Below are 27881 nucleotides of genomic sequence, written 5' to 3'. Positions count from 1 at the left end.
TTTCGGGGTAATAATAGTGGCGTTTTATTGACAAACGCCGCAATAAATCCATCTATAATGGCGTTTTATCAATAAAACCGCAATAATAGTGGCGTTTTTTGAAAAAACTTCGTAATAGATCCATATATAGTGACGTTTATTGGTAAAACGCCGCTATATATATATATTTTTTGGGCCCTTTTTTGGGGGACCTGCGCGGTCGCGCAGTTTGCGGCCCACCCCCCGCCACGGCCCTGCGTCAAATGCCCTTCCGTCCAATTTTGTTCATCATCACTAGGCTTCTTCCATGCATTTTTTTAACCAAATGTTGACCACTGCCTCTATTAATGCCAAATAATCCTTAATCCATGTCTGTAGCCATCTTTTAATGGAATCGGTTACAAGAAATAAATAAGTGGAAAAAAAGATTATTTACAATAGGCACAAATTACACTATTCAGACCAAGATATTATACTTAATATAATCGATACGAACCAATATAATTTTAAATATGAAATGATTCAATATAGTATAAGAAAAATGATTAAATTGTGTAAATAGGGTAAATTAAACCATTTCTCATTTAACTTTATTCTCTCTCTTATTTTACTCACTGAACTTTTAATTTTTTCAATTTACTCACTAAACTTTGACATTGTTCCTGTTTTGGTCACTCTTGCCGTTAAATAATTAACGGTATTATGACATGACACATGACATCAAAATGATGTCCTTTTAAAAAAAACTAAATATCTACCAAAACGACGTTGTTTTGCATCTATATAAAAATTCGGAATTTCCTTCATTTGCTTTCATTTTCCTTCTTTCTTTCTATTCTTCTTCTTTTTATTTCTTTCATTTTCTCTCAACGTGGTAGAATTTCGACCACCGTGTCGGCCACCATCGGTCGACATTGAAAGTGGCCAATAAGCCTCAACTTTTTCCATCAAGCTCGTTTTGTCCTCTTGAACGTAAATATAGTGCCCATTTAATCTAAAAATCACTTAAACTTCATGGATCTAGCATTGAATGTTTCGATTTTTTCTTAGATTCGCTGACGGTCACACTCTTCCACCGACGACAGGGGCCCATTGACGGCCTGGCGTCACAATCGACCCCCTTCATTTCTACCACCCTTCGTTCACCACCAACCCCTCTCAAGCAACTGAACATAAACTTTAAAGCCATGGTATGTAGTAGCTTTTGCTACATATTATTCTCCATAGGTGTAAAGGAAATGATTCAAATTCAAGGGTAAAAGGTAGTTTCATAAATCAAATCCACGATAGTTTTTTTTAAAGCTTAAACGCAGGTTAAAATGAGATAGACAATGACGGCGGGAGTTGGAATGTGAGGGTGAGGTGGGATTGTAATTTGGGATTAGAGTTTAAATTTAAAATTTTTTATTTTTATTTTAAATATTAGACATCATAATTAAATATTAATAAAAAAATATATCATCATTATATATTAATAAAAAGCCACATCATGCAACTATTTAAAAAAAAATTTGAGCAAAATAATTTAATATGTAAAATTTAAGAGCAAATTGAAGAAAAAAAAGTTCAGTGATTAAAATAAGAGAAAAACGGTGTAATTTACCCTAAATATAATGAATTAAGAAAGTTTCTTTACAAGAGGAATTACAATAATAATAGTAAAATTTTGTATGTTTTTAACTTTTCTATATATATATATATATATATATATATATATATATATATATATATATATATATATATATTATGCACCGTTTATTCGACGTCTAAGCCTAATATCATGAGATGCAGTACTTGAAATCTACCCGGCTGCTTGTGATTTTAATCAACATACCCAACACCTCTTTCATGTTTGGTCTATCTTGTGGAGCATCAGCTGAGCATCGGACCCCGATCCGAAGCAGCTCGAACATCTCATCAGCACCAACGGATAATCCCGATCCCAGAAGCATAACCGGCACCATGGCTCGACCTAATCCGCATCGTCCATTTCCCATGACACGCTTGGCCCATTCCACCAAGCATTCGTCGCCTCCGTCCACAGCTCGTCGGCCGGTCGCGAGTTCCATTGCCAACACCCCGTAACTGTACACATCGCCTTTTGTCGTAGCTTGCCATGTCTGCCCGTATTCCGGTGCTACATAACCGATAGTTCCCGCCACCATCGTGCTCACGTGACTATTGCCGTTATCGACGACTCTAGCGAGACCGAAGTCCGTGACTCGTGCCCTACCGTCTTTATCCAACAGGACATTGCTAGCCTTAACATCCCTGTGAACAATGGCTGGGTAGCATTCATGATGTAGGAACACTAATGCTCGTGCAATATCGACCGCAACGTCGATCCGTTTCCGCCATGTTAATCGGACTCGGTCCGTTATAAGATCTTCCAAGCTCCCACCTTCCATGTATTCATACACCAATGTTTTCTCTAATCCATGTAGGCACCAACCATAGAGTGTTACAAGATTAGGGTGCGGCCAACCAAAGCTATTGCCGCTTAGAACTTCCATTTCGGCCTTGAACTCCCTTTCGCCTTCTATTCCTTCTCTTTGTAGCTTTTTCACCGCTACTTCTCTTCCGTCCGGCAATACACCTCGGTACACCGTTCCGAACCCTCCTTTCCCGATAATCCTCTCGTCCGAGAAGTTACTTGTAGCCCTCAAAATGTCCGCGTGAGTGAAAGCTGTTTTGTCCAATTGGATGACCTTGATGGTGTCCGATGATCCGCCCGAGCTTGACGCTAGATCGTGTCGATTATACTTTGTATCATTCAGGAGATATCTCTGAGGTTCGGATCTCGAATTCACCATTCTGCATACCACAACCGATACGACCCCGAAAACGAAAGTGGTTAGTGCGAGAGCTACCAACACCATAAGCACAGCAAATCTGGCAGATCTATTCCGCCTTCCGTTATTGTCCGGTAGGTGAACTGTTCCATTGTCAATGAAATCCGGAACATCCAGTAGTGGATTTCCCAAGTATGAGTATCTCTCAAAGGTAGAGAATTGTCCGGTACTCGGAATTACCCCGGAAATGAGCCGATTGTACGATATGTTGAACTTGTTGAGATCAGTCAGGTTGCTGAAACTTGTTGGAAATATGCCAGAGAAGCTATTGTATGACAAATCAAGGTTCTGCAAGCATTTGACATTGCCAATCTCGGCCGGAATTTGTCCCGAAAACTCGTTCCGGGTGATATTCAGGACAACAAGAGGCAATTGACCAATCTGTGCAGGCAGTTCACCACTGAATTCATTGAATCCCAGGTGCAGCATACTGAAATTTTGCATCATACCAATATCGGAAGGGATCGGACCCGAAAACCGGTTGCTGCTAAGTTGAAGGTATCCCGAGATTTGAAATGTCCTGATCATCGAACCCGACGAGCACACCGGGAAAAGACCATAGCCTTTAAGCAACCGATCCCATGTGCTTCTGCAACTCTTCCTAGTGAGAATTGTATACACAAAACTGAAAGGCGGATAGTCTGCTGGTATCCATCTCCTCATTGCTGAGCACTCACCTGAACCGGCAATAATCCTTTCATTACGTCGACGATTCAACTCGAATGTTCGGGTAGCGTTTTGTCCAATCTTTGTCAACTCGGGAGGGATTCTTCCAGAAAGTTGATTGTTGGCAAGGTTCAACCATAACAAGCTACCGCAGTTTCCGATCTCCGGAGGTATCACGCCACTAAGAGAGTTGTTTGCAAGCATCAACCAGAAAAGAGAGCTCAATTTACCAAGCTCGGGCGGGATCGATCCCGAAAGCCGGTTGAAGGACAGATCAATAGTCTGTATATTTGGCAAGTTTCCATATTCAGGTGGTATGCTACCATTAAATTGATTGTGAGCCATCATCAAATAGTTCAAGCTTGGCATTTCAGATATTTCAACAGGCAATGGACCGGAGAAACAATTATTACTCAGGTCTAAACGAGAAATGTTTGGTAACGTTAGAATACCGGATGTATTGAACCCGCCGGTGTACGAATTTCCATGTAATAACAGAAACTTAACTGGTTTGAATCTCCCAAAAATCTTTTGAATCTCCCCACCAAATTTGTGATTGCTCAAGTCCAAGAACTCCAAATTCGTCAAGTTCAATAGCGATTCTGGGATCGAACTCGAAAAACTGTTGTTCCCCAAGAACAAGCCTTCGAGACTCGAAATTGATCCCAATTCGGGTGGAATGAACCCATTGAACTTGTTTCCACCTACATTCAAGATAGCCAAATCCTTGCAATTTGATATCTCCCCTGGAAGTTCACCATGAAAATTGTTTTCGGACAAGTCTAAATTCTGCAAACTACAATTACCTGCAAACATTGACCCCGAAACCGTCCCGGAAACGAAGTTTTCTGACACCGAAAACTCGACAAGCCTTCGAAATCCACCCCATAAGTGACCACCAAACTTGTTGGAACTCAAATCAAGATACTTGAGATCCAAGCATCCATCAAAATAGCTATCAATCTCACCAGTGAAGTTATTAGTTGAAAGGTTTGCAACAATCAGATTCTGGCAAATTCCCGGGAAGTTAACTCCTATATCACCGTGAAACCGGTTCACCGATAAATCGAGCATTTCCAAACAACTCAACCCTTTAAGCTCCAGCTTTCCATCAAGGATATTATGTGATAAGTTGAGGTGCACAAGGCCTTCACATCGACTCAAATCGTCCGGTACAGCTCCGCCGATGGTGTTCCTCGAAAGATCAAGGTGTCGAAGCTCTGTCAAAGCTGAGAAATTATTGAACATTTCACCAGAAATGTTGTTTCCAGACAGGTTTATACCGATGACCCTTTGTTGTTCGGAACAAGAGATTCCGGGCCACCGACACGGCGGAATCGAGTCATCGACATCCCATTCTGAATATCTTCCTCGATTTACTCGATTGTGTGCTTCCAGGAATCTTTTCAGATTCAGCAGAACTTGTCTGTCTGTTTCTAATGAATCTCCATTGACAACATCATCTGTGTCAATTAAACAAACACACATAATCAATGTCTCAAACATGTTATGTGACATAAAAGAAAATGGCAGTAATCCAACAGAATCATCCTGGGAAAACACAAACATACCTGAAACCGTAAGGATTAAGAATATGAACAAAGTGAAACGCCATGCAAGAGCTTGGTCTGTGATCTTCTTCTTCATGTTTTTTTTTTTTTTTGCAGCCAATGTTTTTAACGAGTTGCTTTAATCAGAGACCCATCAAATGAAAACATTTGAGGAAGAAGATAAATGAAGTTTGGAGTTAAATTAAGGCAAAAAAACAAAGCATTTGAAAGAATAAAAGTTGTAAACGTATTCGAAGAACTAAAAAGTCAGTTGAAGAACACAACGCCTACACTTAAAGACCAGAGACCAAAGCGAAGAAACGTTTGCCAACGGTATTTTTGTCAAAGGTTTTCTTTTGCTATTAGAGTAAACTACATAAATAGTCCCCTAACATTTAAACAGAATATATTTTGATCACTATACTTTTAAAACTTACAATTCATTTATTTAACTTTTACCCCCATCATGCAGTTAATTAACCAAAGCTTACACCCGAAGTGTATCAATGGTTCTGATATTTCCTATAAGACCTAATGAGCATGAATTCTGAAATTTTACAGATTTAAGGCTTAATGAACCTGAATTTAATGAGTTCGTGTAATTAGCATGTAATTAATTTGAAGAACATAGTAAGAAGAATCATTTATCAGAGATTTTCTCTTATGTATAAGAAAATTTCAAACAAAAAAAATTAATGGAAGCCATTTTTCCCTTAATATCAAAGTTAATAAAAGGAACGAGCAAAAAAGAAGAAGAAGAAGAAAATGTAAAGAACACATTTAGACTCATCTCGGATTATGAAGTTTGAGATTGTTCCAACTTAATCTAAAACTACTTTTTTTATTATCGTCACAACTAAGTACGTCTAACGGTGACGACGTAGGTGAAGAAGGTCGGTGGCAATGACTGAAATAAAAGTAAATTAAAATTTTAATCATTATATATAAATTTTAAAAATTTAGTGATCAAAATGTAAATACTCTAAAAGCTTGGAGACTATTTATATAATTTACCCAACATTAATAAAATATTAGTTTTAAACATGGTTTAATATGGTCATAGTCTTAGTATAAATCAGTTTGTTTCATGGAAAGTTCTTATTTTTTTAAAGTAGTGTTCGGCATATTTATGGAGTAAAATATTAATGTTTTGTAAATTCATTTTTTTTAAATTAAATATTTTGAGACTGAATTCATGGTTTTAAATTAAAAATTTTAGAATTGATTTAGATCAAACTTGTACTTTATAATTAATTTTATAATTTCAAACTTATACGACTTATAACACATTAATTGTTTCTTTATATTTTATATATATTTATGATCTGATTCAGGATTAGTTACGTATTTATGGTATACTCTTTTTCCTTTACATGGTGTAGAAAGATTTTTTAACCAGATTTATGGTTACATTCCATTTTGTACGATTAATAAATCTGTACACCAACGAAGGTTGGCCTGAGTGGAAGGGACTTAGGTCACTTAAGCAAGTGGTCTTAAGTTCAAGTCCTTGTGGATACATAAAACCTTCTTGGGAGAGGTCTCTACCTTTTGAGCCCGACAGTACCTCTGAGGATTAGTCTCAGGCGAAAAATAAATCCGTACAAAACTCCTCTTTTAAAAAAACTAGATTTTTTTTATAAAAATTTATATTGTACATTTTATTTAACATTGTAGAAATAACATAATATAAATAATATTTAATATGTTTGGACATATCAATTGCAATCGAGTAGTTTTTTAAATCATATTTAAATATTAAAATTTTAAATAACTTTAAATATAAAGTATAAGAACTATATTGGACAAAATTTTTAGAATAATGGTTTAAAAAAAATTGTTCAAATAACGGTAAATCGCATTGGGAACCATGCGACTTAGGGTAAGTCGCACTGTAGTTGTACATTTTAGGGTGACCTCGGCTCTATGGGAATAAAAAATAAAAAGTTTTGAAGGTAAACAGGGGGAGCTAAAGGTCGTCGGGACTGTATGGCGACTTCGATTGAACTGTAGTAAATTTCTTATAGTAGCAAATAATTTTAGTTCATTGTATTCAATAATTTTTTTCAAACCACAACAATAACAATAAAACCCTATTTTTATATGCAATGGGATAAGGGGGAGGTAGGGTAGTAGGTTGTCCCCAACGCCAGGTTGAGAGCAGTTTCCGTGGAAGACCTCCGACAGTAAAAAAAATTAAAAATAAAGATAAAATACAATACATGTTTAAATAAATAAATAAAATACGTATGTGAACAATCTTCATATGCAGTCTCATATGCACGTCTGTAATGAGAAGTAATCCCTACAAATAAACCCATGCGTAAAAATAACTGCATATAGACAGAAACGTAAGACCCGACCAAAATTATAAAGAGGAAACATGAAGAGCAGAATATACAGAATTCAACGATAGCAGGCTTCGAGAAGGGATAAAGTCAAATGGGTTAAAACCTAAAACTAAGGCAACACTACTCCGCTACCTTAAGATATATAGACGTTGTGAGTAGAAATTTGGGATAAATGTAATGCTTTTGTACGAACTGGGGAGTTCAATCAGTCGATTTGGTTAATCGACTGAACTGATTTTTTAAAATTTTATTAACCAATTTTTTCTCTCTTTAATCGTTAATTGAACTGAAGTTTTTTAAAAATAATTAATTGAATAACCGAAACTTATAAATAATATATATTATATACTAAATATTTTATATTTTTGGTTAATTCGATTAATTCGGTCGGTTAATTTGGTTAAAACCGAAATCTAAACACTCTTAAGGCTAAGTAGTATATAAATAATATATACAATATTTTAAATATTTAATAGTTCGATTAACCTACCGATTTCAAACTGAATTAACTGATAATCGAAGTTTGAAAAAAATCGTTAACCGTTAATCAATCGAATCTAAAATTAACCAACCGATTAATCAAAAAAAAATTTGATTCGATCAATTAAATCGATTTTAACCAAAGTTTGAACATCCTTACTAAATACAACCTCTAGGGACGAACTTTTGAAGCCGATGTGCCTAATTCTAATAAATTTTCCTCAATAATCACATTTTCTTCAATTTATAATTCTTGCATTCCCGAAGGTTTCAAAAGTTTTGATTTCTCAATGTCTTACAATAATTCAGAAATCTTATAACGACGAAATTCATCGAATTAGCCCCCAATATTTTTCATGAGATTTAGAGATTGTAGTGTTAGGTTAAATCGGTATTTAATTAACTCAATTCTATATAAGAAGTACATTTCTTTCATTCAGATTTGATTAGAGTTTAGGAATCTCATCTAATCTTAAATTTAATTCAAATTTTAAGATAAAAAATTATATATAATTCTACTCAATATAAATATATGAAAAATCCTTATTTATCCTCGATTCAAATCTGGTCCGGCTTGAACTTACTTTTTTTAAAATGACTCTATAGTGTTTGATGATGTTAGAACCTATTAAATTTGAATTAAATTCAATGAAAATACATTTTTATATAAATACTATTATCTAATTCATTAATTGACTATTCTAAATCAAATATTATAGAGTCAACTTATTATAATATCAAATTTCTAAAATTATAGTTTTCGGAAGAAAATTGATTTTTTTCCACGAAACCTTCATTGCTTTCCAAGGATATTATTTTTTTGGGTAAATTATATTTTTAGCATTTAAACTATCGGTTTTGATTTGTTTCAGTACTTAAACTTTTAATTTTTTCAAAATTAAACCTAATATTTAGTTTTTGTTTCATTTTAATTATCTGCTGTTAAAAACTTAACGCGTTTAATATCTAAATTATCAGTTTTTATATATTTTAGTACATAAACTTTTAATTTTTTTTTAAAACATAACGTTAAGTTTTAACAAGTATACTAGAATGAAATAAAAATTAAAATTTAAATATGATTTTAAAAAAATTAAAAGTTTAAATATTAAAAATGACTAAAATTGATAGTTTATGTATTAAATACATAAATTTATATGTGTGTGTGTGAATTTTCCTAGAAATTACCAACCAACGAAAACAGTGACACTTTCCAAATTTTCTTTGTGAAAGTAATGATTTTAGGCTAATAATATTTTAGAAAAGAATATCGAACTGTCTTTCTTATGGGTTCGTCGACTCGTGAGTTCAATGGTCAAATGGCTTGAGCATACATGAACCCACAGTCAACTTGGGCGGCTCATCGCCTCTTTTGTTTCAACTGCCTCGTTTTTTCGTTTCACGTGCTTTAAAAATGGAATTAATTGTTATAATACGTACACGTATAAATAAAACTAAATATGATATGTCCTAACTCTTTATTTTTATGATAACTTTTTTTTCATGTTGTTATATAGAGAGGACTAGAATCTAATTATATAGTGTAACTTTTTTAAATTTTATATCTTTTTAGGATCATTAGATAAGAAAAAAATTAAAGATTGAGATTAACAGTGGAAAATGTGAAGATATTCACTAGAAGAAAAAAACAAAGAGTTAATATCAACCTTTAATTTTCCCCATCCAACGGTATCAAAAAGGTGTAAAACTAAAAGTTTTACATCATATGTAAATAGATCCTAACTTATATCTGTGTGTGAGAGAGTTAATCTCAGTCGTATATTTTAGTTCATCTGATGGTCTCAAATCTGTGTAAAACAAAAGAGTTTTACATTATATATATTAGGATCCTATTACACAATGTAAAACTCTTTTAGTTTTATACAGATTTAGGGTCGTTTGATTAATGAAAATAGACGTCTGAGATTGACAGTAGGAAATGAGAAGATATTCACTGAAAAAAAAAATAAGAAGTTAATCTCATCCATCTATTTTCACTCATCAAGCACTTCTAAATATATATAAAACTAAAAAATTTTACGTTGTGTAAGTGAATTCTAACTTTTATATATATATATATATTAATTGAAAAAAATTGATGGTTTTGTCTATTTTTGTAGTATGTTCTCTATTTATTCTTATAATTATCTTGTTTATTTATCTTTGTTTTGGACATTACTCCTCCTATATTAATAGACGCTCGAATTCACAAAAGATATAGAGTAACTGAGTTATGGTAAAAATCATATCATCAATATAATATTATTGTTATAAGTAATTTTTATGGTAATTAATGTTAACGGTGTTCATCTTTCACTGTCGATATTATTATTTACTTGTATATATTATTTTTTCGAGTTGTTTATATTTTTAATTAACTATTTTTATTTTTTAATTTAAAGACTGATTTATAATTTTAGAAGGATGATAAATTAATATGATTTATTCTCTTTTAATTTATTTAAAATGCATATCTATTAAAAAAATTAACAGTTGTTATTTAAGGGATTATTGTTATTTATTGAAGTCCTGGGTTCGAGCATAAAAATATGACTGGTGTGATTGTTTAATATCAGATGATTAAAAATTATTTTTAAACATATATTATCTTTTACTTACCTCGTATTAATAATAAAAAAAACACAATGATTTTAAAACAAAACTTATATATAAAATATAATAATTTTAACCAATTGGAAATTTTAGCCGCCCGTGGTGAGTGCTGACCATTTTCTTTATGTTGTGATTATAAAATATAAATTAAATGAAAATTTATAGATTCTTCTTTTTTCTTTTCGTATATTTAAAAACTTCAACCATGTTCTAATCTCTTTGTTTTTTTTTTCGTTCCTTGGGTCAATTGATCATAATTCATATGTGATTTTGGTAACATTGATATTTATAAATATATGTAAATAATTGTTACCTAAATTATTGTCACCTACAATATTATAAAATTGAAATTTTAAAATCGTATTTTCTTCAAACTTATTCAATATGATAGCACTTGACGTGTATAATTTAATTTGGCTGGATTCTATGTTTTATTATTTACAGTTAGCAGGCACACCCGTAATTATAAACAATGTCTGCACCAAAAAGACATTTGAATACATAAAATCATGTTTGCACCAAGAAGACTTCGTGCAGACGTTAGAAGAGCTTCTGTATTCTAAAAAACAAACGGTCTGCGAAGCTCAATGTCTGCGCGTGGTCTGTGCGGCGCAGACATAAGAACTTTGCAGACCTTACACAGTAAAAACAAACACCACCTTAGTGATATTTGTTTACTCTGAAGGACTTCCAAGATTCATGATTGTAATTGTGAATTGGTAAAATATTGTGCCTTAAAAAAATACAGTGAATGTTATAATAACCATTAAAGTCGTCGGCAGCTGAAATCAATTTTGGTAAAGTAATCAATTAATATCGGTGAACTTTTTTTTTGTATTTTAATATCAAATTGAAAAGAAATTAAAATTATATGGACTTAAATTAAAAATTTTAAAACTTTGATTATATAATAAAATAAAATTATGAGTCTAAGAAAGACATCTATGTTGATATATGAACTATGACAATAGGAAATTAAAATTACGAGGATCGAAGTAGAAAAAATTGAAAAAAGTTTGCAGTAAAATTATACATGTCAAATTATTATAAATAATAATATATCTTTTTACAAAAAAATAAATTTTTAAGTACAACAATTTTTAAAAAATAAAACTAACGATTTTAATCACCGATAAAAGCTTAAAAATTCAAGATTAAATATTAAAATGATATTTTTCGGGATGAAGACGACGACAGAAAACACTCGACTTCTTGTCAGCGTATGAATCTAAAAAAAATTATATGAAATAGAAAAAATCTAAATTGTACACTCGAACATAAAATTATGATAATTCAACCTTTTATAATATAATTATATTTTTTTGTTGTTGAGAATAATATAGTATATTGAAACACCACAACAACGCACCATTTATTTTAATTTTTAATTTTTTTTTGGATAATTCCATTTCATTACCCAAGAAAACAGGAAATCTTACTATAAATAACAGTACACTACAAAATCAGCAAAATAACAATAATGAAACCAACAAGAGGAAAAAAACAGAAGAGCATTAGCTCATATACCCCAATTTGCACAGAGTGCAATATTCCTCGAATCAAACTTGCAAATGGACCAGTTGCTGAGACGGATCTGGATGGAATCCCGGATATCATTGAGCACGTTACCTACCGACCTGGCTCGATCCTCAAACAATCTGTCATTCCTCTCGCACCATAAGCCATAGACGTGACCAACAAGGGCGAGCTTCAGGATTTGCACAATGAGGGATTTACCCCCGAGGAGTCTAGTAGTCCATTCTAACTCCCCATCCCACGTACTAACATTACGCATAATACCACACAAAGAGAGAACATTCCCTCACAGTTCTTTCGCAAAACTGCATCCAAAAAATAGGTGACCTCGAGTCTCAGATTCAGTATCACAAAATAAACATTTGTTAGTATCAATATTCAACCCTATTCGCAGGAGCCTCCAAATAATGCGTATACTTTTAATTTCCTAGTCTTTCACACACACATATAATAATAGTAATAATAATAATAATAATAATAATAATAATAATAATAATAATAATAAAGTAAATTGATTAATAATAATAAAAGTACATTGATTAATATGATTGTTGAAACCTAATTACATTTCGTCAATTTATTTTTTTAAATAGAAAATGAAATTCAAAATAAGATCAATAATTGGTCAAGGAAAAATTAGTAGCTAATAGCTAAATGATGAAATGTTGACAATTATGAGGAGATAGAATCAAACTTGTAAACAAAAACCTTGATTAGACTTTTGTTTTTTTAATTTGCATTATTCACATTTTTATGAATAAAAACTAAAAATTAAAGGTTACTTTTTAAAATTAGTTAGTCAAGATTCAACTTAATTACTTTGATTAATTATTGTCTAATTATTCCTGGTAAGCAGACACTGATCCAGATTCTCCTTGGTCTTCATTTGCACGCACGTGCACAAAGCTTCAAATATTTGCATAAAATTATCGGTACTTTGTAGTCTTATCATTTTTAATATTTTTTTCAATTCAAAAATATCAATATTTGTATAAAAGTATCGATACTTTGTAGTCATATCATTTTTCATGTTTTTTTTAGATTAAAAAAGTATCAATATTTGTGTAAAAATATCAATATTATGCAACTTTTTCATTTTCATTTTTTAATTTGAAAGTACCGATATTTTTGTGAAAATCTATTAATATTTTGTAGACTTCTAATTTTTTTATTTTTTTTAATTCGAAAGTATCAATATTTGTGTAAAAATATTAATGTTTTGCATCATTCTCTTTTTTAATATATATATATATATTAATTAAAAAGTATCAATACTTTGTAGCTTTCTTATTCTCTATGTTTTTTTAATTTGAAAATATAGATATTTGTATAAAGGTATAAATACTTTCAGTTTTCTCATTTTCAATGATTTTTTTTTTAATTTGAAAGTATCGATATTTTGTAGTCTTCTTATTTTCTATTTTTTAATTCAAAAGTATCGATATTTGCGGAAAAATATCAATACTTTTAAATTTAAAAAAATGAGAATATTGATAACATTCTTGTGCACAACCGATTTTTTTTTATAGATTTTCATAACATATTTAGTCTTAACCTATTTGGTTAACTCTGATAACATTCTAGGTACAATCGATTTTATTACAAAGAAAATTAACATTCTAGATTGAAAACCACTTCTTTGTGAACCTTAACATTCTTTAGTGCAACCGAATTTCTTATAGATATTCCTAACATATTTAGTTTTAACCTATTTTGTTAACTCTGGTAATATTTTAGGAGCAACTGCTTTTATTACATAAAAAAAATTAACATTCCAGATCGCAATTTACTTCTTTGTAAACCTTAATATTATTGGCTCAACCGAATTTCTTATAGATAGTCCTAACATATTTAATTTCGACTTATTTTGTTAACTCTGATAATATTTTAGGATCAACCTAAAATATTGATAGTATTGATAATATTTACTATTTATAACTTATTTTATTATCGTTTATAACATTTAAAGCGAAACTTATTATGTTACTGCAATAGATAACATTTTAAGTTAACGTACCATATGATTTTTTTTATCGATTTAAATAATTTATTAACCTTATCTGTCCATAGATAATTAATATTTAATAAATGAAGTGTTTGAGCGAATCTAAATTTGATAAAAGGACGAGATTTTCCGACATCAGAAAAAAGAATGAAATATTTAAAGAAAATAAAGCATGTTTTCTTGATAGAGAAGTCTCAACATTCGAGGTAAAAATGTTGACTCTGACCTTATAAAGATTTTGAATGAAGAGTATATGTCCCTGGCTACCTCACAAGACACGTAAAATTAAAATACGTAAATTAGTATTTAATATCTAAATTATTATTTTTAATGTGTTTTAGTATTTATATTATCAGTTTTAATATGTTATAATATATAAACTTGTCGAAACCGTCTTTCCGTTGGGCCCCGGAATTGGGCTTCGACTTGAAAAATGTGGATTGGAGTCGCCACAGATCATTTACTTTACGAAAAGTGGGTTGATCGGATACCTTATTTCTTACATGGTCTGCGTCTTACCAGTGATATGTCGGATCCGGGAGTCGGTTACGGTCAAGGAAGGATTAGCACCCTTGAACCGCCCTTTCGGTACTATGTAATTTCCAGTTGTCTTTAATTGCGAAAAATTAAAATTTAAAAATTCGATTCGAGTTGCTTACCTTTGATCGGTTGAGATTATTACTAAAAATGGCAAAATGAATGTCAAATTGAAAAATAAAAATAATAAAGAAATATCAAATAGATTAAAAAAAGGTTTTTAGTAAAGCCTGAATTAAAATGTACTCAATGATGGCTAAAGATTCATAACACATGAACTATAATTAAGGCGCAAACAAACGTGAGAGTTAAAGTGAAATTAACACAGGGACCAAAGTGTTACAATTCAAGAGAATGAAGCTACATCAAACTTCATTTAAAACTAAAATGGTTAATGGCTTAATTTAATCAATGCATTAAACACATGTTCATAAACAAAACACAAATAAGGGATCATCTCACTGCTTCACGTAAAATACAGAGAGAGAGAGAGGGAGAGAGAGAGAGAATGTTACAATGCTTTCGCCAGGAATAGGTGAACCGCCGCTCGCAGTCACTCTCCGCCGTTTAGTTTCAAACTTCAAAGGAAAGTTCGTCTCAACGCCAACAATTCGAATCCGTCCCCGGTTTTGAGAGAAGTGGCCTTCAACTCCACGAAAAAGCCAAAAAAACCTTTCGATTTTTCACTAATCCGATCTGATCATTCCGCCATTGGATCGTAACTGTTTCGAAGTATGTTGTTCTTCCATGTCTCTCTTTTCCAAATTCGCCGTTTTGTTTCACTTTGATACCTTGGCATCGGAGTTTCGAAATAAGCTGCTCGAAATACTCCTGGACTAAGGGAAGAGACGGTGGCAGGAGAAGGGGAACTGTGGCGTACGATATGGTCTGGGTTTGGTGTAATCAAATACACAGAGAGGAAGGGATGGACAATTTGGTTTTGCTTCCTTCCCTTGCTCTTTTCTGGTTCGGGTTTGAAATAAATCGACCCCAAACGCTTGAATATGGTGAGGTCTCTAGATTTCTTTCGCACCACTGATCTCACACTGTCACCGTTGGATCTTCACAAGGTCGAGATATATTGTTACCCCCGTCATCACCTAGCTCCTCGCCGTTGGAATTTACAAACTGATCGCCGGAGCCACCACCATCTACAACCTCAGGTAAGGTTCTTAGCCTTTTATTTCTTTCTCGAAGTTTAACAAGTGTAAATGACTTGTGTTTTTTTTCTCTGTATTTTCGTCGTATACTCTCTGTGATCCTCCTCCTTTGCTTTGGGTTTACACGTTTTATTTATAATGAAAAGAACACCTATTTTTAGCTTGAGTCCTATGTGAATTGAGACTCTTGATCTGTTGGTTGTTGGTGACGTGCCGAGAAGAACGGCGTCAATTACTATTGTGGATCACTGCTCTATGTGTGGTGAAAAAAGGCTCAGTGGAGGGGGTGGGAATGAAAATTTAGTGTCTACAGCTGCCCCTCTTTGTCCTTTTTCATGGAACGAAAAATAGGGCAAAGATAAAATGACACAAATTTTTGTTCGCTGAAGTTGAAAAATGACTCTGATATTTCAATTAAGAATAACTCCCTGTCGATTTGAGTTGCGGATGACTCCTCCGTCGTGAAGTCGAGTCCATCTCGAGGCCGTTAGTTCGGAATTTGAATCGAAATGTGGCTCATTGTTGTAGCCCGCTTCAGTTTTCTTCTCGGTTTATAGATCTTTGTTCCAAAAATTCGACTTGGAAGTAATTCTTTAACTCCAAGCTGTGGTTGACATGCCCTTGAGATGAATGAAATCGAACTCGAAAGGTCTTCGTCGACATATGGCTTTTCTCGGCTTAAACTATGCTGCCGAAAAACAGTTTCTTGTCACTAAGGCACGGTTAACCAGGTCTTCTTCTCGACTTGAAAACCTTGATTACAGCCGGACAGTAGTGTGATTGAGGTATCATCGAGCTGAATAGAGTCGAACTCGACAATTTTATTGACAAATAACCCTTCTTGCCTTGAGCTATGTTGTAAATGATATGACCTCGAAGTTGAGTGTAATCGAACCCAGGGGTCTTTGGCAGATAGCCCTTCTCGACTTAAGCTATGCTGCAAATGATGTGCCTTAGAGCTGAGCGTAGTCAAACTCAAAGGTCTTTTGTTGGCAGATAACCCTTCTCGACTTAAGTTATGCTGCAAATGATATACCTTGGAGCTGAGCGTAGTCGAACTCGAAGGTCTTTGGTGACATATAACCCTTCTAGCCTTGAGTTATGCTGCAAATGATGTGCCCTTGAAGCTGAGTGTAATCGAACTCGAGGGTCTTTGGCATTTCAAGAGAAACTGTCTCAAGAGAGACACCAATTTGTTTCAAGGGAAACTGTCTCAAGGGAGACGAATTTTGTTTCAAGAGAAACTGTCTCAAGGGAGACGAAATTTGTCTCAAGGGAAACAATCTCAAAGGTTTTTGTTGACAGATAACTCTTCTAGCCTTGAGTTATGCTGTACATGATGTGCCCTCGGAGCTGAGTATAATCGAACCCGAAGGTCTTTGGCAGATAGCCCTTCTCGACTTAAGCTATGCTACAAATGATGTGCCTTGGAGCTGAGCGTAGTCGAACTCAAAGGTCTTTGGTTGGCAGACACTCCTTCTTTGAGTTGGATATCCCTCGACGTGAAGTTGAAATCCAATCTAGAGATTGATACTGCTTGTGTGCACGATTCCCTTCGTCACGAAGTTGAAACCGTGGGTGGCCCCTTCGTCGTTAAGCTGAGCCTGGAATTGGATATCCTTCGTCGTGAAGTTGAAATCCAAGTAAGTTGTATTGTTCCAAGTCCAATATCCTCCGCCGTGAAGTTGAAATTGGCTATGGAACTGGAAAATTGTTTGTTGACAACCAGCGGTCCCTTCGTCGTGAAGTTGAACTTGCGTTGTCTGGAGTCCAATATCCTTCGTTGTGAAGTTGAAATTGACTCTGAAATCGAGAAATGTTTGTTGACAACCAGCGGTCCCTTCGTCGTGAAGTTGAACTTGCGTTGTCTAGAGTCCAATATCCTTCGTTGTGAAGTTGAAATTGACTCTGAAATCGAGAAATGTTTGCTGACAACCAGCGGTCCCTTCGTCGTGAAGTTGAACTTGCATTGTCTGGAGTCCAATATCCTTCGCTGTGAAGTTGAAATTGGCTCTGAAATTGGGAAATGTTTGTTGACAACCAGCGGTCCCTTCGTCGTGAAGTTGAACTTGCGTTGCCTGGAGTCCAATGTCCTTCGTTGTGAAGTTGAAATTGGCTCTGAAATTGAGAAGTTGTTTGTTGACAACCAGCGGTCCCTTCGTCATGAAGTTGAACTTGCATTGTCTGGAGTCCAATATCCTTCGTTGTGAAGTTGAAATTGGCTCTGAAATTGGGAAATGTTTGTTGACAACCAGCAGTCCCTTCGTCGTGAAGTTGAACTTGTGTTGTCTGGAGTCCAATATCCTTCGTTGTGAAGTTGAAATTGACTCTGAAATCGAGAAATGTTTGTTGACAACCAGCGGTCCCTTCTTCGTGAAGTTGAACTTGCGTTGTCTGGAGTCCAATATCCTTCGCTGTGAAGTTGAAATTGGCTCTGAAATTGGGAAATGTTTGTTGACAACCAGCGGTCCCTTCGTCGTGAAGTTGAACTTGCGTTGTCTGGAGTCCAATATCCTTCGCTGTGAAGTTGAAATTGGCTCTGAAATTGGGAAGTTGTTTGTTGACAACCAGCGGTCCCTTCGTCGTGAAGTTGAACTTGCGTTGCCTGGAGTCCAATGTCCTTCGTTGTGAAGTTGAAATTGGCTCTGAAATTGAGAAGTTGTTTGTTGACAACCAGCGGTCCCTTCGTCGTGAAGTTGAACTTACGTTGTCTGGAGTCCAATATCCTTCGTTGTGAAGTTGAAATTGGCTCTGAAATTGAGAAGTTGAAATTTACTCTCGAGCAAATTGTGAGTTCGAGAGAAAATTTTCAATCTGTCGAGTTGGTCGAAGTGTAGCTTCTTGCTGCCGAGCTAAGCAACCACCATCGTTCTTTAAAGGCGCTTACGAATCAAGTATCCTTGACTCTAAAAGCTGCAAAAATCATGTATGCCAAAATGAGGAATGTGATGCACCTAATTATGTCTAAGATGCATGCAACATGAATGAATTATGTGTTATCTCTTCGTGCTTTATCTGCCAATCTGGTCCATGGAATCGATCGTGCCCCATTTGCTTCTCGAGCTTGGGCTTTACAGACATTTCATATCTGAGATTGTTCTGTTTGAAAATGTTTTTCTCATTTTTCTTGTTTCAGGAGAGAAAACGATAAAAATGCTGTAAAATATTATTCGCAATTGAATCAAATTATAAACGTGAGTTCAAAGAATATCAAAGGAATCAATAGCTATTTTAACGTTTTCAGAGTTACAGCTCTTTGACCAGTGTCAAATGGATGGGTTGGCTTTAGCTTGGCCTCCTTTATAAGGTTTTGGTAAAAAAAAATGTCATTTTTTTTAAATATCGCAACATGCTTTGGCACTTCAATTGGGTGCGGACAAAATGACACAACTAGCATGATCACTTACTAGACCTTTTGTTTCAGTCCTCTGAAATCTTCTATTTGTTCAAGCTTTGTAGGCTCCTCTAACAAAGACAGTGCAAAAACATCGGTCTAAAAATGAAATTCTTGAGTGCTCGTGTGTAGTTGACTATAACAGGTGTTCCTTAACTCCCTTAGTCCATTTTACCGAAAATTTCTGGCTTAGATAAATTTGATTTAATTTGTCGTTATCTGACTAGCTGAATCCATAAAGCCGGGGCGTTTAACCAATTGCTTTAGAGGGACATCTTAATATTATAATCACAGTTATCAAGTTAACTGAAGGGTTCATCTCATCACAGAGTCTTCAGCCTGACAAGAGCAGTGGAGCAAACACCGAATTGCCAAGTGTCCGAGCAATGTCATGGTTTGAACGTAATCTACTCATAAGGCCAGGGCTTTCAAGTTTCCTCTATAACCAATTGCCTTAGCGGAATAGCTCAGTTTTTAAGGATTTAATTTCCTAAGATTGTCAAGAAGAACCTGTTATAGTCTAGGTGTTTTTGAAAGTCAAGGAATCTCATCTTTAGAGTTCAATTTTCAAGCAACTGACCTAAACTGGATTCACCTACTCGACTCTTTCATTTGTAAAGATCATCATCGTCATTGAACGTCTTAAATAAAAAACATAGTAATTGTCATATGCAAATGATGCCCCATGTTGTCCGCACCTTATGAAGGAAAGGGTATATTGGTTAATTACAAGAGCAGGGTATGGTGTTTGAGGGTATATTCTGGATAAGGTCAAAGTCTTTTTTTTTTTTAAACATGTTACTTTGTCAAAGATCCGTAACTTTGAACCATTAACAGAGTTTCTTAATTCAAATGATATTCAAAGAATTGCAAGTTTGCAAATGTGATTTATTGCTCGCCATCATTAAAGCAACATAAATTTATTTAAAAGTCCTTGCAAAAACTTGAGAAAAGAATGAAAAAACAAATCCAAACAGAATGACTCAAATGATGAAATGATATGCCTCACTTAGATGCCCCCAAGTTGTTGAAGCCGATCCGATTCTTGTTACGTATTTTCTGTATGATTCTCTTGATGGTGGAGTAATTCTCGATAGTGCACCCTGAGACTCCGCTATGATTTTTGCAATGAGCGTTCTCATCATACTACCTGGGGTACGGGGCTTAATGGACACCACGTGTGCATCAAACAACTGTTGGTAAAGCTCCTTATATGTCATAGGATCGGAATATTCTCATTTTTGATGAGACATGTGAATGTAATGAAAAAAAGGGAATCATAATGCGAATGTAAAGAAAAGTAACAAAATGCACAATATGTCTGAATGTATGATGCATGAAATGTTCGAGGCATTGATCCGAAAAATGTGCCTATTATTCTGAATAATCCTTATTGGGGATAAAAATGTTACGTCTGAAGAGACAAAAAACTTTTTTGATGGTATAGATCCTGCACAGCCTCTGGAAAGTTGATTCGTCTTCCGCTTTTTCACCGGTTGAATATCTTGTCGAACCATTCCAGTTCCTTTGGCTAAACTTGTGCGGGTAACGAGTTGCTTGCTCCAAAAAAGGTCTCGAATGACTGCATCTCCGGCCTTCGCTCTATGCCGCTCGTTCCAAACGAAAGTGCCATTGGAGCCCTCAATCCGAAGTTTGTCGACCTGTTCTTGGAATAATGGTCTCCGGCTTAGCTAGGGTTTCACCATCTTGTTCTCGTAATTTTTGAAAGGACTCTCCGGGTCAGTAACCATTTCCTCGTCTTGCCCCTGCAACTTTTGCCTCTGAGTATTCTTTGATCACGGTTGGACTTCTGAGCTTTTTATCTCTTTGTATTATAACCCCTTTGTCCATTAATGCAGATTATTTACGTTTAACAAACACATTTTTTGTGGATCAATACCTCGTTTTAATGATGCGAATGATAAAAAAAAATGCCAAAGAATAAAAATGAAAGGAGGAAAAAAAAAGTTAGTGAGATAATGATGATAATAATAAAAATGATGAAAATGAAAAGTCTTACCCCACATGATAATCTACCCGAACATGCTTAATATTCCTACACAGACATGATTTCTATCCCGCATGCTAATTTCAAACAAATCCTAGCCGCATATTTGTCTAGTTCGCATGCTTTGAAAAATAATGCAGGAAACGAAACAGCCTAGGGTTTGGAATGAGGTTTTGGGGTGGGCTCTAATTCCATGTACTCTCCCGGTTTAGGTTCTAAAAAGGTACTCGAGTTCTCCTTGCCGGTGCCCCCTTGGGCTTGCCAGACCCTTAGTCCTAAACCCATCACAGGCTTGTGTGGACTAAGTTAAACTCGAGAGGACACATTCCCTTATGCCCGCACGGTGAATAAATTCACACGAAGACATAAGGTATATGAATCCTGAAGGCTACTTGCTAGGCATATGCGGTGAATAAATTCACACGAATGCGTCGCTTTCACCCCCACTTAAAACGGGTTTGGAGCTCGGGTTTAGAGCTTAGAGATGACAATTTTGAAAAATCTGAAATCATTGAACAAACGTTAGTACAACTATTTACTTGAAAGATAATCAAAGGTAAATAATCGGAACCGAATAAATAAATTAAAATTTAAACTTACAATTTTCGCATAAAAAGACAACCAGAAATTAATTCTAGCCTGACTCACTTACCTGTCCCCAGCGGAGTCGCCAAGCTGTCGAAACCGTCTTTCCGTTGGGCCCCGGAATTGGGCTTCGACTTGAAAAATGTGGATTGGAGTCGCCACCGATCATTTACTTTACGAAAAGTGGGTTGATCGGATACCTTATTTCTTACATGGTCTGCGTCTTACCAGTGATATGTCGGATCCGGGAGTCGGTTACGGTCAAGGAAGGATTAGCACCCTTGAACCGCCCTTTCGGTACTATGTAATTTCCAGTTGTCTTTAATTGCGAAAAATTAAAATTTAAAAATTCGATTCGAGTTGCTTACCTTTGATCGGTTGAGATTATTACTAAAAATGGCAAAATGAATGTCAAATTGAAAAATAAAAATAATAAAGAAATATCAAATAGATTAAAAAAAGGTTTTTAGTAAAGCCTGAATTAAAATGTACTCAATGATGGCTAAAGATTCATAACACATGAACTATAATTAAGGCGCAAACAAACGTGAGAGTTAAAGTGAAATTAACACAGGGACCAAAGTGTTACAATTCAAGAGAATGAAGCTACATCAACTTCATTTAAAACTAAAATGGTTAATGGCTTAATTTAATCAATGCATTAAACACATGTTCATAACAAAACAAATAAGGGATCATCTCACTGCTTCACGTAAAATACAGAGAGAGAGAGAGAGGGAGAGAGAGAGAGAATGTTACAATGCTTTCGCCAGGAATAGGTGAACCGCCGCTCGCAGTCACTCTCCGCCGTTTAGTTTCAAACTTCAAAGGAAAGTTCGTCTCAACGCCAACAATTCGAATCCGTCCCCGGTTTTGAGAGAAGTGGCCTTCAACTCCACGAAAAAGCCAAAAAAACCTTTCGATTTTTCACTAATCCGATCTGATCATTCCGCCATTGGATCGTAACTGTTTCGAAGTATGTTGTTCTTCCATGTCTCTCTTTTCCAAATTCGCCGTTTTGTTTCACTTTGATACCTTGGCATCGGAGTTTCGAAATAAGCTGCTCGAAATACTCCTGGACTAAGGGAAGAGACGGTGGCAGGAGAAGGGGAACTGTGGCGTACGATATGGTCTGGGTTTGGTGTAATCAAATACACAGAGAGGAAGGGATGGACAATTTGGTTTTGCTTCCTTCCCTTGCTCTTTTCTGGTTCGGGTTTGAAATAAATCGACCCCAAACGCTTGAATATGGTGAGGTCTCTAGATTTCTTTCGCACCACTGATCTCACACTGTCACCGTTGGATCTTCACAAGGTCGAGATATATTGTTACCCCCGTCATCACCTAGCTCCTCGCCGTTGGAATTTACAAACTGATCGCCGGAGCCACCACCATCTACAACCTCAGGTAAGGTTCTTAGCCTTTTATTTCTTTCTCGAAGTTTAACAAGTGTAAATGACTTGTGTTTTTTTTCTCTGTATTTTCGTCGTATACTCTCTGTGATCCTCCTCCTTTGCTTTGGGTTTACACGTTTTATTTATAATGAAAAGAACACCTATTTTTAGCTTGAGTCCTATGTAAATTGAGACTCTTGATCTGTTGGTTGTTGGTGACGTGCCGAGAAGAACGGCGTCAATTACTATTGTGGATCACTGCTCTATGTGTGGTGAAAAAAGGCTCAGTGGAGGGGGTGGGAATGAAAATTTAGTGTCTACAAAACTATAATTTTTTTTGTCTGTTCTAGTATCTCAATTTTTATTTTTTCCAAAACTATATATAATATTTAGTTTTTATTTTATTTTAGTACACCGTCAAGAACTTAACGTTAAGTTTTGAAAAAAAGTTTAGGTACTAAAACATAACAAAACATATAGTTTATGTACTAAACGCGTTAAGTTTTTAACGGTAAGATACTATAATGGAACAAAAATAAATGATCAGGTACGATTTTGAAAAAAATAAAAATTTAAGTACTAAAATAAATTAAAACTGATAATTTAGGTATTAAATATGTAGTTTACCCAATTAAAATTTTTAGATTTATAATTTTAAATACAATCAACAACATGTATCAAGATTTATGATGATTTAAGTTTTTTTTTAATTTAAAGGACGAAGGAAATATTTTATGTTAAATAAATTATATAATTTTTCAAGGGTTAAAAATATATTATTAAAAATATAAAAATATAATAAAAAAAATTAAAATTTTTAAGAGAGTCGACCGCCCTATCTGCAGTGTAGGTCTATCCATGTGTGGGTTATTAGTTAAAATCACAGATTCAGACCAGATATGTGTGGGCTTTTCCAAAGGTATTTTAGTTTATGATTGATATATTATGTTGTAAATTACCCGTCCAGCTCAATTGGTAAGAGCGCAAGGCTCTTAACCTTGTGGTTGTGGGGTCAAGTCCCATGGTGGGCAATTCATAATTCTGACTACTGGAGGTCTCTCACGGAAGCTACTCTCAACCTGACGTTGGGGGCATCCTACTATCCTACCTCCCCCTTACCCCATTACATATGGGAGTAAAGTCAGCTAATTTTTATTGATATATTATGTTGTGTAGCTTCATTTATACTTTATAATAGTTTATTATATTTTTTATCATATGAATATACAAATTAGTTTTTTTTATAGTTTTATTTCCTGATTGAATTAATTAATTGCGATTACAATCATACGTATTTATTATTTTTAATTACAATTAAAAAAGAATACACTATAATTTTTAAAAAGGTAATTATTTCTTATATCTATAATTTATAAAGAAAGAAATAATATTAACAAAGTTCGACGATTGTTATAAAATTTATAATGTACACATAATACAATCGATTTTTTTATATTAGTAAGAGCATGTTATTGTTAAAAGCCGTTATCTCTCCAATATAAAAATTTATCTATTATGTAAAATAATATTTAGATTTGGTAATTTTTTAAATTATTATTTGATTTTTTAAAATCAAATTGATATCAAAACTTAATTGTTTAATTGATACATAATAATTGATGTTATCAATCACTAATAATGTACATATGATTCTTCCTCATATATTTCAAATATTATCTTAACTAATGTCAATTATAACAAATGCAATATAGGTCATTTTTCTTTTAAAAAAATACTAAAAATATTTTAACATACGACACTTAATGATACTATCAAATCTATGTCGGTTACCATGTCAACACATTAATTTAGTATAGAATAATATTATTTGGATAATGTTACCTAATATTTATTTAATGTGAAATAACAAACAGAAAAAAAAAAGGAATATATACAATCCTCACAAATAGTAATATAAAAGGGTAAACTGTTCATTTAGTACCTAAACTATTGGTTTTGATATGTTTTAGTACTTAACTTTTTTAATTTTTCAAAATCATACCTAAAATTTAGTTTTTGTTTTATTTTGGTATCTCGTCTTTAAAAATTTAACTCGTTTAGTACCTAAACTTTCAATTTTTTTCCAAAACTTAAGTATAGTTTAGGTACTAAACCTATTTTGGTATCTAAACTTCTAGTTTTTTCAAAACTTAAAAATTTGGTATTAAAATAAAAAAAAACTAAAATTTAGGTATTTTTTGAAAAAAATGAAAATTTAGATACTAGAACGAAAAAATTAATAGTTTAGATACTAAACGTTTATTTTTTTCCTAAAATAAAATTAGAAACCCTAACTTCCAGTATTTAACTATATAAAAATGTACAAGTCCGCACATCTGCTCCGCCCACAGTCTGCTTTCTGCTGCACACCTAAAGTGGAAAAAAAGTTTTTTTTTTGAAAATCCGGAAATGTCGGACGAAGAACATCACTTTGAATCTAAGGCCGACGCCGGCGCCTCCAAAACCTATCCTCAACAGGCCGGAACGATTCGTAAGAACGGGTACATCGTCATCAAAGGCCGCCCCTGCAAGGTCACTTCTTAGTATCCGTTTGATTTTATCCTCTAAGTTGTCTTTTTTTATTTTTGACTTTTGGGAATTATTTATGATTTATAGGTTAGATTTGATGATTAAAACCTATTGCTTGTTTGTTGAATTAATTTTAATAGTTGGATAATTGATACCTGTGCATTAAGAGTCGAATATGATATTACATTTTAGTATATTCTTTGAATTTATATAAACTTTTGTTAAATCAAAAAACAAATTAGAAAAACAGGATTATAAGTAAACTAAACTAAAACTGTAGCATTAAAAAATTAGGAACTTTTTGATGAATTTCTTTTTATAAGCAATCTGATGGTGTTTGTTGGAAGGCTTAATACCAAAATAAGTGATCAAACTATACCATTTTTTCCGAATAGGTGCCTAAATTATTTTTGACTCATCTGTTGTGACTAACGTGGTAATATTCGTAACGATAGACACTTGGATGAGTAAAAAAAACAGTTTAGACACCTATTTGGGAAAAAGGTATAGTTTGGGCAATTATTTTGGTATTAAGCCTTGTTGGAACGTGATGAATTATTGGTTGATGTGTTGATTTGCACTCGTTGCTATTTGGAATGATTTGACTTTTTAACTGAACTTGACGGTTGTTGACTTGTATTGAGTTGGCCAGGTTGTCGAAGTTTCGACCTCTAAGACTGGGAAGCACGGTCATGCGAAGTGTCATTTTGTTGCAATCGACATCTTCACTTCCAAGAAGCTGGAAGATATCGTCCCGTCTTCTCACAACTGCGATGTATGAAATTATAACCTACTTCATCAATTGTTGGTTTTTTCTTCTCAATCTTCTAACCTGTCATGTACTCGCACTGGTGAATTAATTATCCCCTGGTTTTAACAGGTTCCACACGTCAATCGTACTGACTATCAGTTGATCGACATTTCTGAGGATGGATTTGTAAGTTTGTTTGGTTCCGTTTTTGCCTTCTCTTTTTTTGTGCAGTCTATCCTTTTTTTTTTTTTTTGCTAACTTGTTAAATATTTCAGGTGAGTTTGCTGACTGACAGTGGAGACACTAAGGACGATCTGAGGCTTCCAACTGATGAAAACTTGTTGAAACAGGTAAATTATCTGTTCTTTTATATGTTTTCAATGAATGGGTCTTTTGATATAGAGTAGCTTTTATTGTTATTCGATTTACTGATTTGAATTCTAAAAACAGCAAAGCCTTTTCCTTTATCTAAGGTTGGCTACTTGTATTCCCTTCGTGCCTATTGTTGTCCTCGTATAGAGGACCCATTAATCTCATTTCAGTGGAGTACTAGAGTTCAACTTGGGATATAAAGTATTCACACAATCTTAACCTGTGAGCATCTTTTGTGGCTTATTTTGTGCTACTGGTTCCTTGTGCCGAATCACCCTTGTGTCAAAGGGCGTCATTGACAGCACCGTTTGCAGTCTCCTTTCTTCTACACAAAGAAGAGATTAAAATCCTACACGAGAGGGGTTTTATATTTTATTGGTTGCAATCATTTTTCCTTGGATAGTTTCCAGCCCTCTGGGTGTTAGGAACCTGAGTGAACACCATATGCAATCGGTTTACATAGTCCTACTTGGACATGTTTGAACTAGCTGAAAGCCTGAAACTGTTCTTCTGTTTTTGTTTCAATGCTACTCAGCATTGCGTTTCTTGTTTTACCCTGTTCTTATATATATATACAGACACACACACACATAAATATATGACTAATCCCCATTCCAAACATGAAAATGACTCACTTTTCGTATCATGAAGACAGTAGTCTAATAATTTACGTTCGTGTGGTTTGGTGAGTGCAGATCAAGGATGGTTTTGCTGAGGGGAAAGACCTGGTTGTGTCTGTTATGTCTGCAATGGGGGAAGAGCAGATCTGTGCTCTCAAAGACATTGGTCCAAAGTAGTTTCGGATTCATTTATCGCAAACCTTAGATGGAACCAAAAATTAAGACTTCGGTAGTACTATATGCTCTGCTTTGATGTTTTTTTTGGGTCTTTGGTAGGAAACATGAAGGACAAACAATATTACTAGTTCCTTTTTGGTTCTATGGATACTTTGTTTCTTTCAAGTTTGGTGTATTTTTTTAAGTTATAAGGTATAATTATGATTGTACGTGTTCCGTATCTGAATAGATTATAATCGGAATTTATCATTATGAACTTCAATAGATCGAGAACTAACACCTGGAATATATTGAATCTATATTGTAACATAGTCAATTTTGT

General features: G+C 34.1%; 2 protein-coding genes across 3 annotated transcripts; one reads left to right on the top strand and one right to left on the bottom strand.

Moving 5' to 3' along the window:
- Positions 1-1586: 1586 nt before the first annotated feature.
- Positions 1587-5347, bottom strand: LOC120201575 (probable LRR receptor-like serine/threonine-protein kinase At1g74360). The gene is made up of 3 exons (XM_039202158.1): positions 5069-5347; positions 1726-4960; positions 1587-1643 (listed from the first exon to the last, which is right to left on the bottom strand). Exons 1-2 carry the CDS (start codon positions 5142-5144, stop codon positions 1758-1760), a joined length of 3279 nt encoding a protein of 1092 aa, XP_039058089.1. The 5' UTR covers positions 5145-5347; the 3' UTR covers positions 1587-1643; positions 1726-1757.
- Positions 5348-5773: 426 nt separating this feature from the next.
- Positions 5774-27646, top strand: LOC120201573 (eukaryotic translation initiation factor 5A-2). Of its 2 annotated transcripts, XM_039202157.1 has the most exons (6): positions 5774-5806; positions 25500-25642; positions 26292-26414; positions 26520-26576; positions 26666-26740; positions 27458-27646. In XM_039202157.1, exons 2-6 carry the CDS (start codon positions 25520-25522, stop codon positions 27557-27559), a joined length of 480 nt encoding a protein of 159 aa, XP_039058088.1. In that variant the 5' UTR covers positions 5774-5806; positions 25500-25519; the 3' UTR covers positions 27560-27646. The 2 variants fall into 2 exon arrangements, with proteins under 2 accessions (XP_039058088.1, XP_039058087.1); XM_039202156.1 differs by lacking the exon at positions 5774-5806 and having other exon boundaries at positions 25445-25642.
- Positions 27647-27881: the final 235 nt, after the last annotated feature.

Source organism: Hibiscus syriacus, unplaced genomic scaffold (assembly GCF_006381635.1).
Source record: "Hibiscus syriacus cultivar Baekdansim isolate YM2019G1 unplaced genomic scaffold, ASM638163v2 tig00007643_pilon, whole genome shotgun sequence".
Classification (NCBI taxonomy): domain Eukaryota; kingdom Viridiplantae; phylum Streptophyta; class Magnoliopsida; order Malvales; family Malvaceae; genus Hibiscus; species Hibiscus syriacus.
Note: the sequence above shows the minus strand (reverse complement) of the source record. Positions and strands in the feature narration are given on the sequence as shown.